The 18,452-nt window shown below is 35.8% G+C and overlaps 1 protein-coding gene across 40 annotated transcripts; it reads right to left on the minus strand.

Annotated features, from left to right (window-relative positions):
- Positions 1–259: 259 nt before the first annotated feature.
- On the minus strand, positions 260–5,829 carry LOC112771297 (serine hydroxymethyltransferase 1, mitochondrial). Of its 40 annotated transcripts, none has more exons than XM_072224600.1 (14): positions 5,431–5,829; positions 5,310–5,344; positions 4,901–4,994; positions 4,733–4,808; positions 3,944–4,318; positions 3,745–3,795; positions 3,535–3,621; positions 3,145–3,221; positions 2,789–2,913; positions 2,423–2,515; positions 2,098–2,128; positions 1,884–1,994; positions 1,704–1,821; positions 260–490 (listed from the first exon to the last, which is right to left on the minus strand). In XM_072224600.1, the coding sequence occupies exons 10-14, from the start codon at positions 2,452–2,454 to the stop codon at positions 459–461; spliced, it is 324 nt and encodes a 107-aa protein (XP_072080701.1). In that variant the 5' UTR covers positions 2,455–2,515; positions 2,789–2,913; positions 3,145–3,221; positions 3,535–3,621; positions 3,745–3,795; positions 3,944–4,318; positions 4,733–4,808; positions 4,901–4,994; positions 5,310–5,344; positions 5,431–5,829; the 3' UTR covers positions 260–458. The 40 variants fall into 40 exon arrangements, 39 of the variants coding, with proteins under 39 accessions (XP_072080701.1, XP_072080736.1, XP_072080728.1 ...); XM_072224635.1 differs by having other exon boundaries at positions 1,704–1,791; positions 3,944–4,231; positions 5,431–5,804; XM_072224627.1 differs by having other exon boundaries at positions 1,704–1,791; positions 5,431–5,804.
- Positions 5,830–18,452: the final 12,623 nt, after the last annotated feature.

Consider the following 18,452-nt stretch of genomic DNA (forward strand, 5'->3'; position numbering starts at 1 on the left):
CCTTCTCGTTAAAAATGGCGTTTATAACCGCCGTTTTTACCTATATTTAATGGCATCCTTTTTGTTTAAAATGGCATTTCTAAACGCGGTTTTTACCAGGGTTTAATGGCATCCTTTTCGTTTAAAATGACATTTTTTAACTGCTGTTTTTACCGGATAAAAATGATATTTTTTATCTTTTAAAAATGTAATTTTTACTATTATTTTTATCTTGCTAAATAAATAATTTTTTTATTAAAATTCCACAATAACAAAATCATAATCCATAGACAAAATATTATATAACTCAAAGTATTAAACATAATATATGATTTTTTAGTATTACAAAAAAAAAAATAATAACTCCTATACAAAGTATCAAACTAAGAAATATTGTTAGTTCTATTACATTGGGAGTTTTTCTAGAGATGCTCAACAAATTTGCTACGGATCATTCCAACATTTTCATTCCAACATTTTCATTGTTCATGTCCGTGTAAATAAATATTACCTGCAAAAGAAAATTGAACGTTAGAAATAAATAGTTACTCAAATAAATAGCAAACTACCAGCATTTTGAAGAATTAAAAACTACACCAACAGTCTCACAAGAGGGACTAGATATTAAAAAATTTATTCATATATATGATTATTTTTTATATTAAAAATATATAAAACACATCTATTATGCAACAATCCGTAAAAATAATAAGGGGCTGGGTTATTCATGGTTTGCAAAGATTTGGTTTTCATCACCATAAGTCAGTCAAACTCAGAATAGTCACACACAATATGAATCCAATGAAGAAAATCTATTCATCACCATTGCATATTCCAAAAAGGACCAAAATGAAAGAAATTATTCACCGTATGATTTTCCACTTTGATTGGTGAATAAGCCATGAATTCAGACCATTGTCTCTCAAATAGGAAACACATCTCCCATTTTTTAATAATTAATTAATATTATTACAACATTATTAAAACCTCATTTATTTTTTTATTAATTTTTTTATAACCCTCCAATTTCCATTCACTAGTCATATCAATTCACTCCCAACCACTCCAATTCCCTTTCACTGCTTCCATACTCTTTCATTCTCAGACACAATAAACTTTCTTCATTCATAGCTACTGTGTTACTTACATCAAACACATTGGTCAAATAATTAAAGCCCTCTCTTCCACCCTAGAGTAGTAGTAAAGAAAACCCTTCACTATATTTTCACTGATCATGGCTCCACCTGCATGTAGATCCTACTCTCTACTACTACATGGACTCATCAAATTTCTCACTGTGCTTTTCATCTTTTCCCTCTCCATTCTACCTCCCAAATCAGGTAAGAAAAAAATCATTCCATCACTCTTATATAATAATGATTAATAATTAATAATTATACTCTATTTTCTAGTTATTAATAAGAACTGTTATGTGTATGTGGTGCTTCTGTTGATATATAATAATTCCTGTTTAATTTTCATATGGTTTTAATTAATTATTTTTCTAGGATTTTTTAGTTTTACAATAATCTCTATCTCTACATATATCTCTACCTTGGCATTAATTTATATATGATACAACTGTTCCTATTCCGTTAGAAATACAAGATGATAAAGCAAGTAAATTCATATATAAATGAATTCTTCAGATTGATCATAAAGCTAGGAGCAGTCAGACAATTACGTCCCAATGATGAAGACAAGAGTAAGGATATGAATATTACCTATCTCTATAACTTTGTTCCTTGATGCATTCTTCAAAGTAGATAAGGCCACTTTTCCTGTATAAGATTTAGTGCTCAAGTGATACCCCTGAAATGCATTTATACAAGCATAAAGCACCTGAATCCTTGTTAGATGCAGTAAATCAAACATGTATATAACAAAGCATATAAATATCTCACATAAAATTTTTTAATTGTAGGATTTATCTTCTTCATCAGGCCTTCCAAAATGGAGGAATCCCATGGATCAATGCCAATGTTTCCCAACTCTGTGGATCCCTTATAATCAATCTGAAATTAAAAAATAAAATGAAATATATACAAAAGAATTCTTAAACTGTAAATGCAACTTTTTTTTCTTAAATAAAAAACAAATATATTCCAAATCATTCACCTGTTGAAGAAGTTCCCTCTGCAGGTATTTCCTATTAGAAAGATCATATTAGCACAAATAAAAGAATTAATAGAAACCAACAGAAGCAATTACTGCATTTCTTACTATTTAATTCTTTTTATTTTTTCCACAGGAAAAAAGTAATTAATGTCATAGTCCTTTAAATAAACTCTTATTAACACAAGTGGTATACAAATATTTAAATCGAGAGTAGACTAATTTGAGGCAAATGGGGATTGGAAAATGTTCAATCACTCAGCAAGTGAAAAGTACAATTGAAGGTTATACAAAGACCATGATACAAGACTGCAATGTGCAAAAGTACCTGGTCATAGTCAATATATCTTGTGCTTTCATTCAGTCAGTATGGCATTGTCTCAAAAAATATAGAGACTACAGAAATCTTTTTGGTATCAGTCTGCATCATGACAATAGTGACTATTACTTTCTTATCCTTAATTGATTGTAACTCTGTACAAATGTTAATAGACAAGAAATGCTCCCATTGCTGAAATGAAAATCCATTAATCAAAATAATCTTATGTTTCATAAAAGACTGCTAAGTTATTCTAGTGAATCTCATAACAGCTTTATTGGGGAGAAAAATGATAACAGTGATCATTGATCTATTTCCATATATCTAACTAGATTTTATTGAAACAGGTAAATGAGTGAGGGAAGTTGATAATACCTGGTATCCATGAGAAAGATGCCCTCCATGAGGAAGGTCAAGCACCATGATTCGCTCGTGAGGTTTCAGCAATGCGGTATACACATGAAAATTTGCAGGTGAACCAGACAGAGGTTGCACATTTACTGCAACATTGGGGTAAGAGACACATAAGCTACATTTTCCTCTCTCTTGTTTTTTCTTTTTTTGATTCTTTTCCCCTTTCCTTTGGGAATTAAAACAACATATTGAACATAGAAATATTCATTGGAGAAAGTGTGAGATGTGAAAGCAAAGTCCTATGAAGCCAAAACAGGGAAATTTGTTCATATACAATGAAAAACAAATCAGGTACTATGTTAGTATTGTGTGATTACCTCCCCATTTCGCTGGATCCAACCGGAACGCTTCCAAGGCACGCTTCTGGCATAGTGTTTTAGCCATGTCAATATACCTGAAATAAGAAAGATCAGAAATTTTTTGAGGATATGAGTTCCAACCCCTTCACAAAAACAAAAACAAGAAGTCAATCCATATGTGTGGTGAAAACTGAAAAGCAAAACTCTACCATCATCTCATCAATCATCATATATGATAGGCAATAAAACATTCAATCCAATATTCCCCCTGGCTAGGAAGAATCATATCATGCAGCATAAACTCAGCAATATCAAATGTTTTGCATAAACTCAGATAGTTGGATAATTTTTTTCAAGATTTTCTATATCCCTGGCAAAGATGCAAGTAATAATAAACTAATATATTACCTTCCATTGTCTAGCTTTCTCTAGCTCAATTATATCAGCAATCTCAGGATCAACTTCCTCAAGTGAAGCATTCAATTGCTTTGGCCACTGCAAAGGAAAATCAATATATTATGATAGAAGTCTGATTTTTCTTCCTTTCTGCTTGAAAGTTGAAACAATATGTATATCTAGATATGCATAATATTAACTGTAATTATATAATAAGCTTACTGAAACTCAGGATTTTTCTTTGTCGTAAACAGCTTCATCAAGTAAAGAGAACTACATTCAAAAGCAAGGGAAAGGAATGGCAAGTAGTTAATTGGTTAAGGTAGGGGAGCATAGAACATTATGAATATGAATATTTGTTATTATAAAGATAATAATATAATATAAAGCATATATGGTTGGAAATTTGATTAAAGAAGACCTTGTAGTAAACAATTGTGCCTGCACTAAAGAGAGGACGTAAAGGCTTGTCCATGGAAGTTGAAAGCCTGCGAAGAAGCGCCATTGCCATTGCCATCTCCAAGACACAAAACACAGGGTGTGTGTGTGTGTTGTTGTGTGTGTTTTTTCTCTTGTAACTTAGTTTACAGGTTTTGGTTGTTTTATTTGTTTCTGTTGAGTTTTGATTTTGGTGGTTGGTGGCTCTTGATGATCCACTCCTTATTCCTTAGCCCCACTTCTGCTCCTGGATGGTTCATTGTCACCGCTACTAACAAAGTGTGCAATAGTGATAAACAACCCTTACAAGGTTTACTACCAGCCAGCACAGAATTAAATGTCCATAGTGATCAAATTCCTACATGATTTGAAAACTGTAAAATATTTATATATGCACCAATTATCTTGTGCAACTTATATTACTTGTTTAAACTAAATAACTCCTTCTTCATTACTTCCACCTAAACTTAAAATTTTAACAATTTCTTGTACAATCAAAATCAAACTCATCTTTCTTGTACTCTATTTAACAATTATTTTTACTTGCAGTTTTTAGCTTCCTTTGATCCTATAAAAATGTCTAAACATAGACCAACAATGCAAATTGAAACCACTATCAACACCACCACATATAACAATTAATTAAATAAGCATGAAATCAGTTGCTGCTACATGTGTTCTTATGATTTTAGTAACCTCAGTAACTAGTTCTGAGGCTACAATTTCATCATGCAGTGATGTAATTAAGAACCTAAAGCCTTGTGTGAGTTACTTGGTGAGTGGAATTGCTAAACCACCAAGACCATGTTGCTCTGGCATTAAAGCTCTTGCAGCTACTGCAGCAACCTCTGCTGATAAGAAAACTGCATGCTAATACTAAATTTAAACTAATTATTTCAAGGTCACAAGCACTATTTAAGTTCAGCATGCTAATACTCACCAGATGAATGAAAAGATGATGTCTATCTTCAAGTGGTTCTTATTTAAGTAGCTTCCATCTTCTAAATAGTTCCAAATCTATTTATCTTCATCACCTGCATATAAAACAACCTGATTATTAACAACTTCATTGTTCTCTAAAGCAAATAACTTAACAAAGCACAAAAACAAGTTTCAAGCTAATAAAAGAATTTGTGATATGTCTGCAAAAGCGATATGTCACATACAACAATGATTGAATAAATGTATAAACAAAAAAAGTAAGCATTCAAGCAATTCATCAAACACGTGCTATGCAAATCAGTAAAGCACCAACCGAGAGCATATTTATAAATCAAAACCACAAAGAGAATGGAAATTTGTATACACGGATGTAAGAAAAAATAGAAGAAATTACATGAAGACCTTACCCCCAATTTCTGCTAACAAGGAAGAAAATCAAAACCTAAAATTACAGAAATAGAAGTATTAACAATTTGCAAAACAAAATATGAGTAATTAAAAGCAGAGAATGTGGATTTGTATATAAACCTAATTCAACGAAGATGGAGAAGGAGAAGTTTCATAGAGAACAACACGGTAGAGCAGGAAAAATCACACAGCAGATCCATCAATTGAAGAAACGTTGATGGAGGAGATCCAGCTGGAAGAAAAGCGTTGATGGAGGACTTGCCGCCAGAAGAGAGCCTCGTGGATGAGATTGCATATCTCATGTTGCGATGGAGTTTCTTCCTGGTTTCTCACTTTGCGATGGAGGTTCGATTAAATAGCACAATATTTATTAATGAAATAGAAGAATTTTTATATCACTGAAGCAGAGTAGGTAATGGCGTTTAAAATCGCCAGAAGCACCAAAAAACCGCTGCTTTCTACAAGAAAATTATGGCAGCTGCATAAACCGCCTTAATTTATAAATATAATGGCAGCTTTATAGAAACGCCGTTATGTTGCTGCCATTTTGTGCTCTTTTTTTTGTAGTGTATTATTATTATTATTATTATTATTATTATTATTATTATTATTATTATTATTATTATTATTATTATTATTATTATTATTATTATCTAATAGTAAATAAATATTTATTATTTTTTAATAATTTATTATCATTTTTTAATAATTTATCATTATTATTTAGAATTTAATAATTATCATTTTACTTATTGCAGGCTATCAGGAATTTGTTGCCCAGAAATGCACGTGTACTTGTCATTGTATCTTCTGATCTCCCAACGAGCTTTTTTTCGAATCAAGCTATCTCGGATAAGCCAGTCGCACCCTGCACCATACCCCTTGCATTTCGCATAGAATGTTTGCGGCTCAGACTCATACACAGTTTAATCAACTCCTCTAGAGATGGTGTAGCTTTTGATTGCAGATATCACCGACTCTCTCGAACTAAATTCAATTCCGACACTAAACTCGCCATCTTCCGCCGCACGTTGACTTCACCTACGACATGCGCACCACCATCAGTCAGACAAGGAAAATAAATTAAGCACTATAGGAAACTTGAGTTAATAATCATAACATACCCGTATTCACTTACTCAGAAAATTCTGAGGCATGCATGTCTTCGAGATCTAGAGTCCGCATAAAAGACAGAACACCAAATGGGTGTTGGCTTACAATCGCATTCGCTTCATTTTGCACCGCCGGATTTCCTGCCAAGTCTCTGTCATCGTTTTCATTATCGACTTCATAGTTAGCTTCGAATTCCTCTTCGTTGTCATTATTATCTTCTTCCCAATCTATATCCCCGAGCTCATCAACATTGACCTCGTCGCCGACCGTACCCATCCCCGACTGCTGTTCAAACTCAACGTACAGCTCTATCATCGGCACGTGAGATCGGATTTGTTGATAAATATACAACATCTGCTGCATACTGGCATCGTCAGTGATGGGCATTATTTGAAACTGTATTAGCCCACCAAATACTTATACAGGACTTCTGTATAAAAGATTGCTCACCCTTTTCAAAATATGGCTTTGAATGTTATTACAAAGACCATTTTGCAACTTGACAAAACTCATGGTACATGGAATAGCAAATGACAACGGACATTCACAAACAAAAGTCACTCCTTTATGTGTGTTTGTTATAACCTCACCGTTATAATATACTCGCAAATTTGCAACACCTTTCATAACTTCAGCCTCAACTAACTCTATTTTTTGACACAGTTATCTGCCAAATAGTCACATTTTGTCTTTGGGAAAACATGTGAATGTCCGTTTTCATTTGCTATTCCATGTACCATGAGTTGCAAAATAGTCTTTGTGAAAACATACAAAGTCACATTTTGAAAAGGGTGAGCAATATTTTATATAGAAATCTTGTACAATTATTTGGTGGAATGATACAGTTTCAACTAATGTCCATCACTGACGACGCATGTATGCAGCGGATGTTCTATATTTATCAACAAACTCAATTTTACATGCCGATGATAGAGCTGTACGTTGAATTTGAACAACATACGGGGAGGGATGTGGATGGCGACGATGTCAACGTTGATGAACTCGGGGATATAGATTGGGAAGAAGATAACAACGACAGTGAAGAGGAGTTTGAAGCCAACTATGAGGTCAATGACGAAAATGATGACAGAGACTTGGCAGGCAATCCGGCAGTACAGAATGAGGCGGATGCGATTGTAAGCCGGAACCCCTTTGGCATTCCGTCTTTTATGCGGACTCTGGATTTCAAAGCCATGCATGCCCCAGAATTTTCTGAGTATGCGGATATCGGTATGTTATCTTATGGTCATTAATTAAAGTTACCACTACTATTAATTTTATTTGCCTTGGACTAACAGTGGTTCCTTCGTCGTAGGTGGAGGCAATGTTGTGGCGGAAGATGACAAGTTTAGGGTCGGAATGGAATTTGATTCTAGGGAGTCGGTGATATCTGCAATCAAAAGCTACACTATCTCTAGAGGAGTTGATTACACTGTGTATGAGTCTGATCCGCAGACATTCTATGCGAAATGCAAGGGTTATGGTGCTGGGTGCGATTGGCTTATCCGAGCTAGCTTGATTCGAAAGAAGGGGTGTTGGAAGATCAGGAGATACAATGGCAATCACACGTGTACCATGGGCACGATTTCACAAGATCATGCCAAGTTGGACTCAAACACTATTGCAGATACCATTAGGTCGTTGGTTGAAGCCGACCCGTCGATAAAGGTGAAGTCTGTTATTGCAGAAGTTCATTCTAGTTTCAACTATACTGTAAGTTACCACAAGACTTGGTTGGCAAAGCAGAAAGCTGTCACAAAGGTTTTTAGTGATTGGAAAGTTTCTTACCAGACTCTGCCAGTATGGTTGAAAGCAATGACTGTGATGATGTCATAGTCTCGTGTTCAAATAAAACGGTCCCTGTTTACCGTGAGAGTGAGGAGGTTCAAAGTGTAAGAGTTCTGCACCGTGTTTTTTGGAGCTTCTATCTGTGTATTGTAGCATTCAGACATTGCAAGCTACTGGTGCAGGTAGATGGCACGCACCTGTACGAAAAATATAAAGGTGCACTTCTGGTTGCGGTTGCACAAGATGGGAACTAAAACATTGTGCCTATTGCATTTGCGATAGTTGAGGGCGAGACGGCAGACGCATGGGAGATTTTCCTAACCAATTTGCGGAGATATGTTGTTACAATTGATGGTGTGGGTATTTCTGACCGCCATACCTCCATCGACACTGCAATAGCTCGCAGTAACGGTGCATGGTCACCACCAAGAGCGTGGCACATGTATTGCATTAGGCACATCGGGTCTAACTTTTTAAGGAGGTACAAGGCTCCGTATTTGCATAAACTCGTGGTGAACACAGGTATTTCATTTCACTGTTATGGTTCTAATCATAGTAATTTTGTGGCATTTGCTTATGATTAAATGGTTTGTTCAACAAGCTATTCTAGGACGAAACAGGAGTACAACAAAAACTACCAAAGGCTTAAAGAGCGGGGTGAGGCATATGCTCAATGGTGCGATGACATTGGTGTTGAGAGATGCGTGTTGGCATTCGATAGGGGTCATCGTTGGGGACATATGACGACAAATTTAGTAGAGTACATAAATTCTGTCCTGAAGGGTGCATGCAACCTTCCTGTGACTACCATTGTTAGGTCTACTTTCTATCGGCTGAATGAATTGTTCACTCAGAAGAGCGCCAAAGCTCATGAGCGTGTCCGCAATGGATTCACATATTCAGAATTTGCAACGAAGAGAGTTGAAGAAAGCTTTCAACGAGCAAGAAACATTATGGTCAACCGGTTCGACAAGCGCAACGAGATGTTTAAGGTTTGTGAAATGCAAGATGGCTCCATTTACACTGTTAACCTTGCACAACGACACTGCGACTGTGGCCATTTCCAAGTCGAGCGACTCCCATGTCGCCACGTTCTTGCATGTTGCGCTAACCAACATCTTGATTGGCAAGTATATGTGCACGACGTGTACAAGATGTCTAAAATTTGCAAGGTGTACAGAGGCAAGTTTGTTCCGATGGATGACCCATCTACGTGGAATAGATATGAAGGAGCGATGGTGATCGCCAACTAGACATTGAGGCGCGCGACAAAAGGAAGACCGAAGTCAACCCGCTACTTGAATGAGATGGATTCGTGGGATATGCATGGTCCTTGCCGGTGTACTATATGTGGACGCGAAGGACATAGCCGTAGCCGATGTCCTCAACGCGCAGGTCCAAGCTCTGTTGGAGGTCATTAGTGGTTAAGCTTTTGAATGTAACTTTGTTATGACCTACTTCACAATTATATGTAACTTTTTATGTTACCTCGTAATTTATTTTAACCTAGTTAACAGTTTATAATAAATAAAGTTTTTAACCTCGTTATGTAACTTTTTAATAAATAAATATTTCGTTACAAAAGTGCAATATGATCATCTCAAACAGAGTTATAGGAGAACAAAGCTAAATATATAATAATGATAATAATACTAAACAGAATCATCTAAATATAAGATACAACACTGAATACAACTCTGAATACAACACTGAATATAAGATCAACTGCAGCGGACTACTTCCTCGGTGCCTTCTTCGAATACAAGGATGAGGTGTATTTGTCCGGAGGCGCAGTTTGTGTCCATAAGTTATAGAGATGACCTTGAGACACACTGGCATCCAAACCACTGCCAACGTCAGGATCACCAAAATCCGGCATGCTCACACCACCAGTGTCATACAAACCGGAACCACTTATCCCCGGAGTACTCGCTCCACCAAGATCATACTAGTGTTGCAAATCATGTCCTAAATCTCCCTCTTCCTGCTACGGGTATTCATTCAAATCAAACAATTGGGTACGCGATGGTGGGGAAAGACCGGGAGGATCTACATGACCCGTCGATCGATCAAAGTTGAAGTCAATGGCATGACCTAATGTGGTGCGGCGACCACCAGACTGTTGAGATGGAGCAGGCCCTTCCTGCGGTGGCATCGGAAATAGATAATCTGTATCTTTTAGGACCTGAGACAAGCTGAGGGTGTCAGATCCACCCAACGGACTAAACTGACCATCGGCTACAATTACCAGCTGTGGTATGTAGGGCTCAGGTGCCTGATGTGGCTGTGGTTTCGGTATGTATGGTGCCTGCTGCTCATATGCTGGCCATTGCTATTGCTGTTGACCGTAGGCGAGTGCTTGAAACTGTTGGGCATATGCCAGATCCTGAAACTGCTGCTCATATGCCGGCATCTGATACCGGTGCTCATATGCCGGGACCTGATAGTGGTGTTCATATACCGGGACCTAGTTAACAATTAATTACAATTAATAGTAATTAATGATAATAGATAAACCTAAACAATAATAATTTAAAACGTTAAATAATAATAATAATAATAATAATAATAATAATAATAATAATAATAATAATAATAATAATAATAATAATAATAATACGTGAAACTGTTGCTCATGAGGCGGGACATACTGCTGAGGTCCAGCTGGTTCTTCCTGTTGCTGCTGTGGTTCATTTGCGCCAACCTCTTCACCTGCAACTCTATCTGACAGTCGTAGGTGAACCCCGTACTACTGTGTGTACCACACGTAGTACACTGGGAGATGATGAAAGTCTATAATCTCCTTACCTAACTGCAATGTGTTATAGTAGTCAGATCTCCACCTGTTAACCCATTGACTATAAATCTCTCCCCAGTCATGGTTCTGTGCTCCTGTCAACCGCTTGCAATTATCACGATCAAGGTTGAATGCCGGGCCTGGTGGAAGCTGTTGCATCTCGAACTGTCATCTAACTCGGTCTGTCGGGTGCCACTCTATGCACTCGAATGACACTAACAGCGACTGCGTGGAGCATAAAAACAAATGGGCAGCGAGGTCATCCGGAACCCCACTCCCATATACGGCCACCATATAAACTGCACATTAGGTACCAAGAGGTCGATTAGGAAAATTATTCTTCTGAATAAAAACATTGGACATTAATGGTTAAAACTTACATCGTCAACTCCTATGTCATCGAGTCCTCGCCTAAAATGCACAGTAGGCCTCCGTATATATCTTGTATGTCGGCACCAATGACTCCACCTAAACAAAAACAGAATGATTGCAATAATAATAATAATAATAATAATAATAATAATAATAATAATAATAATAATAATAATAATAATAATAATAATAATAACAACAACAGCAACAACAACAATAACAATAAGTACAGTAAAAAACAATACCGTCGCGCTAGTGGAATACCAACATCGCGGAGCTAATCGCAGGGTATAGGTGCCAAGAGCGGCATATGCTCCCACGCACAAACAAAAGGTAGTATGAGTGGGCTATCCATCTCTTTACAGTTGTATCGTGATGCATGACACAACGATCTGTATAGGTGTATCAGACTGGCTTTCCCCCAACTGTAAGCTGGAATCCGGTGAAAATTGTGAAGCAGAGGCAGAAACTTCGAGTTCAATGAAGTGGTGGACTTATCCAGAAACACAACCGTTCTAAGCACGCAGAAAATGTGATCCCGAACATACCGCTCAATCGACTCCTGCGTGTCACACGGTTCGGTGTCTCTGCACCGCCGAATCCATGCAAGATTCACCTTACCCAAGACGTGATCCTTCGGACCTAGTTCCCGACCAAAACAAGCAATGCAGTTCTACACCAGAAACTGGTGACTACTGTCTGTTCTACTCGTGACGGGCTACCCATTAACCGGGAGGCCAAGTATATATGTAATGTCTTCCAGTGTCACCGTCACTTCCCCAACTGAAAGGTGGAACATGTGAGTTTTCGACCTCCACCGTTCCACCAATACACTCAGCAGTGCAAAATGGCCTCTCATTACGCCTACTCGCGAAACGTGTTGAAACCCAGTAAACGCCGATGATACTGCAGCTACTTCGTTAAAAGTCTCTGGCGGATTGAGTTTTCTGGACAACAAATTCCTGATAGCTTGCAAAAAGAAATATCATAATTATAATAATCACAACAAAATTACTCATGATAGTAATTATTATAACAAGGTTACTAATAACACTAATAACAATAATAATAATAATAACAATAATGCAAGTGATAATAATAATAATAATAATAATAATAATAATAATAATAATAATAATAATAATGACGACGTTACTCATGATAAAAAAAAATAATAATAAAATTATTAAGCACTCTTCTTTATTTTCACTTTTGCTTCATCAGTTTTTTCACTCTTGTTTCACTCTTCTTCAGAAAAGCTTGGTTCACCATTGCTTCTCCTATCTACGTTTTGGTTTTGGCTTTTATAAACATATTTACCACCCTCCATGACACGTGTCGCACATGCAGCTAGGGTGGCTGCCAAACGCAACTTGCACTTTGTCCTGCACGGTTGACAAACACAACCTGCATTTTGCCTTCTCTAACGTTGGTCAACAACTGCTCCTGTCTGCATGCAGGGGATACAGGGCCACGTTTCGTCACTTGGTTGCCCTGACCTGCCAAATGCAGGCTACATTTTCCAGCATGCTACATGTTTTTGGTCTTCGTCCCAGCCAAAACGTAACCTACATTTTGTGCTTTCTGACAATGCTAGCTCCAGATTTGTGGATAACACACCATGCATCCATTTTTCAGCATTTCACCTTTTTTTATCCATTTATAAATCAATTTCTGCATTTTAATAATTTATGATGGTAGTCATATTCATAAACTTATACACTCTTTAAAGATTTATGATGATAGTCAATTTTTACATAAATATCTATAAATTTAGTGGTTTATGTATAAATTTTAAAAATTTATACCATGTAGAAATTTGTATAAAATAAGTACAGAATTAAAATGTAACTATTTTAAAAAAGTTATAATTAGATCAAATTAATTCATTATTTATTTATTTATGCAATTTGTCCTTTAATTTATGTTGTTCTAAATAAGATTTTTTTAATGGAAATTTAGGAAGCCATTAGTTAAGTAGATATACATAATTGAATATTTAAATTAGAGAATAAAAAATTTAATATCAGGTCTTAAATAAGATTTATGCAATATTCATAGTAGAAATCGCCCCTAGCGTTTTGTCTTTAAGTGGGTCACGTGTGAGTATCGGCGCGTACGCGTCATGTGCGCGTGCGCGTCGATTGGCTGTTTCTTCATCCGCGCATACGCGTCATGTACGCATGCGCGTCTCTATGCGAAGCCACTTCTGCACGCGCGCACGCCTTGTACGCGTGCGCGCCATCGATGCATTCCCAGTTCTTGTTTCCTCATACATTCTCCACTTTGTATGCTTTTCTCCTCATTTCTTCCATCCAATACTTGCCTTATGAACCTGAAATCACTCATCAAACACATCAAGGCATCGAATGGAATTAAAGTGAGTTAAAATCACCAATTTAAGGGTCTGAAAAGCATATTTTTACACTTAAGCACAATTCAAGGGAGAATTACAAAAACATGCTATTTCATTGAATAAATGTGGGAAAAGGTGATAAAATCCCCTAAAATAAGCACAAGATAAACCACGAAATCGGTGTTTATCAGGAACCAAGGAGGGGATCATAACCTCCCACCATCTCGCTGGGGGCGATTTTACAATACCAGGAGGAACAAGGAAGAGGATCCTTACCTTCCTCCATTTCCCTGGGGTCGCACTTCCGAGAAAGAGAGCTCAAGATAAAGCAATCATTCAAAGGCATATTTTCATTTCTAGCCATAAATCAATATTTATCATAGCCATCCAGCTCATGGCATAATCCATAGCCAGCCAATAATCATTATCAAATACAACCCTTTGGCTCACGGTATACACCGCACTTCCATCATCACCCTCAGCAACTCATACAATCATCATTTCTCATCATTCATCATTGATTCTCACTTTACTTCATCCACAAGTTACCATATGTCCTAGCCTCTTCCCATCACTAGACATACTATAAGTATTGAGGACATAAAGGATGAAAAAGGGGACTTAGAAGTCTGAAATTCAGCTTTGAAAACTCAAAATCAACTTTGGGATGAAAATAATGTCACGCGTGCGCGTTGCCAACGCGCACGCGTGGAATGCATCAAGGTACAGCGACGCGTACGCGTCCCTCCACGCGCACGCGTGGATGGGAGAAAAACTAAATGACGCCTACGCGTCAGCCATGCGTACGCGTGGGTGCGTTTTGTTCCCCAGGCACAAAACCAGCACAACTCAGGCACAACTCGGGAATTTTGGCTGAGCCAATTGAATTCGCTCATCGACGCGTACGCATGGGCCACGCGCACACGTGGGTAGTGAAACTTTGAAAATGATGCGTGCGCGTCGGCCACACCTACGCGTGGGAGTGCATTCTGCCAAAAATTTTACTAAGTTAAAAAGCTGCAGAATTTCATTTTTAAATCTCAAACTTCTACCACACATAACTTCTTCTACAAAATTCTCCTTTTAACCATTTCTGAACCGTTGAAAAGATCTTTGAATAAACTTTCATAAAAATCTATTTTTGAAGAATTCCGAACCTCGTGGACCGAGTTACGAACCGCCAAAGTTGGTCAAAAATTAGTTTTTACCCAAAAATAGAAATCACCAATTTTTCCAATGTTCACAAGCCAAATTCATTCCCACTCATCCAAATGGCCACAACCCAACCACATTCACATAATTACACTCAACTAAAACCAAACCTACCATAGCTACACAATTTCACCCAAAACTATCAAATTCCACACCTCAATTCCTCAAATCTTATTATTCAATAACCAAACCAATTATTCACACTTTCGATATCTAAATCCAGCCAATCACTTATATCATCACACAACACACATATCAACTTACCTCCCTTACCTCTTTCCGGCCTCCGGCCTAATTTCACAATTTAAATGCATATTCCACAAACCAACATTCATTATCCAATTCATTAAATTTTCAACACACCAAACATACAAATTCACACAATTCTCAACTCAATCATTAATTCACATTACATATCAACTATGCATATTAGCACCAACCATTTACACAATCCAAACTTAATCCTAGGGGCATCTAGCCTAGGAATTCTCATCACACCACACGGTACTTAAATGAAACTTAAATCGTACTTCTTGTAACCAAAATAATTGAGCTCCTTCTTGGAAGTCTCCACCAACCCTTAGCTCCAAGCCTCACCAAAGCTTAACAAGCAACACCAACCTCCCAATTGTGCACCAAAATCACCAAATACACTAACATAACTAATTTCACACATATATATATATATATATATATATATATATATATATATATATATATATATATATCAACCTAGGGTTCATAAAATTGATAAATCACAAGGATTTGAGTACTTCTTACCTCAGCCCATATGAAATAGGGATATAACCCACTTAGAATTCATGTTAGAGTATCTCTAAACAACCAAAATCACAAGATTTTAACACTAACTATCCAAAAACGTGTAACAGTGGGAAATTTTGAAAACTGGGCAGAGATGAATGGAATACTAACTACAAAACTTAGATAAAATTGTAGAGGATATGAAGAGCGACGCGTGGCCATAAACGGCTCGTCAATCGGAGTTCCGTAACTCAAGTTATGGTGATTTGAAGATTGAAATTGAAGTTGGAACCCTCCCCTCTCACCTCTCTTCTTATTTCAGTGCCCCACACCCCCCTTCTTTAGGATAAGTGAGCTGTTATGCTCATAACTAATGTTTATATATATTGGGTTTTGGGCCCACTTGGGCCCGGTTCACTTATTTTTGTCAGTTGGCCCAATTTTGGGCCAAAACATTTAAGATTAGAGTTTTAAATTGCATTTTAAATATTTCTATCTCTCCTAATTATAACTCATAATTTCTTAGCCTTATTCACTTATAATTAATTTTCTCAGCTGCAGTACCAGATAGATCTCAGCCGGTACTGCCGGTCAAAATTCCAGTGCGCGTTTTTACGCAGAAATTTATGTTTTTCGACTCAGAAAAATTTACTGAATCCAAATATCATAGTTAAATTATCAAATTCCGATTGATAGATTTTATAACCATATTCGCTCCTATTTAATTTATTATTTAATTAATTACGGTTTGACTGGGTTTTACACAAACCATGGCTTTTTGTTCAGATTGAAGCTCCTTTTTGCAGCATGTACATCATATTCTCTTTGTTGGGTGTATAAGGTTTCATTTTCTTCTTCTGGAACCTTATTGAGCTCAAACTGCCTGGAGATGTCAATTTCACCGGAGGAGATATCATCTAAATTGTCTTCTGAATCAGTCTCTGCCCTATCTAGAGTGTCATTAACTATTTCTCCTGAATAGCTGACACTGAAAATATTAATATGCATACAACAATCTAAGTCTACTCAAAAGAAAATGATAATTTCCAGATCATTAGCTAGTAATTCAGAAAAAAAGGTGTGTTAATATGGTTAGGGAACCTTAAAATTAAACAAAAAAGTAAACAACTATCATCTCCTTTGTCGGTAGTTTAAACAGATTTCTTGGAAAGAAGCTCTGTAATGTGCAGTTCTATATACTTCATTTCCTCTTTTGAAGCAATATCCAATTCAACAACATGCGTGTTTCTATAGCGCATCTGCATCATAATAAAATGTATAGTTCATGGTCTTTTTTGTAAAGCATGAATGTTTCTCTATGATGCACTTTCTATGCTAAATATTTATTTTTAGCCTTTAATTCAGTAAGTATGCCTTCAGAGGTCCTACCAACTGCACATGTCACAAAAACATATTCAAATTTTTTCTCGTACATTGATCCCCATTCATGAAGTTTCTACATATTTGAACATTAAATTAACAACTATTATTGCAGCAAATTTGTTAGCATATATTAACTTAAAATTTATATTATTCAAATATAGTTTAACACAAGTTTAAGATTATGCCTAACGAACAAACCTGCATAGTAACTTTATTCGCCATTTCCAAGTATTCGTTAGAATAAGATCGTCCTAATATAGCCTCCAACCAACACCTAATATTCAATTTACGGAACGATATGTCTCTAGCTAGCAACAGTAATTACATGTTCTAATGAAGAAAATGGAGAGGCTATAGCCATTTAGTTAGCAAATATTGTGCTTGCACAGCATGATGAGAATTTCTCTATTTTCATTTCTCCTATTATCAAAAGTCAAACCCTAAGATAAACAAAAAAAGACATGGTTAAATAGATCAAGATAGTGAACAAAACATTCGTATGCAAGTAAAAATTAGTTTCAGATTATAAAAACATTTGTATTGAGGTAAAAAAATTATTAATCATAAATAAGTTATAAACAAAATACTTACTAAAAAGTAAACTGTATAGCGAAATTAGTTTGCAACTGTGAAATTAGTAAAATTATTATTAAATTTAGTACTCTACATAATTGTAGTTATAAAATAATTCTGAAAATAACAAAAATACTTTGGTTGTTTATTAAATAGATAATTATTTAATAAAATTGTTCGATAGTTAATTTTTTATTATGTTAAAATAAGACCAAATTTATAACATGGACAGTTTTCAAAAAATTTAATATTAATTAATTTAATATTGATTTTAGTAAGTTAAATATAATTACACTGTATTTCATTAATGTAGACATAATTGAACTCAACTCAGTATAATCTCATCCTAATTATTTATGTTAATATTTCCAATTAGTTAATTAAGTTTTTCTGTTTCTAACATGTAAAATGAAAATTGAGACATAATTGACTATTAGATATAAATAACTAATAAGTTGTATTAACTATTATATAAAATTATGTATTAGAAATTGAAATAAAGAAAAAGGGAGGATTAAAAATGCGTGATCTTAAAACATATCTCTCCTTGGCTCCGGTGGTAAGTACTCTAAGCTTCGGAGCATTAACGGGTCTATTAATCGAAATCAATCGTTTTTTTTTTCGGATGCATTGATATTCCTCTTTTTAAAATTATAGTTATTAAAATATAAAATTTAATGTAAAATTAGTTTGTATCTTTAAATGATAAAATTTATAATAAAATATAGCTAACCAAGTTTGTTTTGAAGAACAAATGAAGGAACGTATTATCTTTCTTTTTAAAAT

The sequence above is a fragment of the Arachis hypogaea genome, chromosome 18 (genome assembly GCF_003086295.3).
Source record: "Arachis hypogaea cultivar Tifrunner chromosome 18, arahy.Tifrunner.gnm2.J5K5, whole genome shotgun sequence".
Lineage (NCBI taxonomy): Eukaryota > Viridiplantae > Streptophyta > Magnoliopsida > Fabales > Fabaceae > Arachis > Arachis hypogaea.

Excerpts from the sequence above, each read along its gene's own strand:
- LOC112771297 (XM_072224600.1), bottom strand. The coding sequence starts at position 2,454 with ATGAAAGCACAAGATATATTGACTATGACCAG. Across the intron at positions 1,995-2,097 it reads AGAGGGAACTTCTTCAACAG|ATTGATTATAAGGGATCCAC; the intron begins GTGAATGATTTG and ends TTTTAATTTCAG. Across the intron at positions 1,822-1,883 it reads CTACAATTAAAAAATTTTAT|GTGCTTTATGCTTGTATAAA; the intron begins GTGAGATATTTA and ends ACAAGGATTCAG.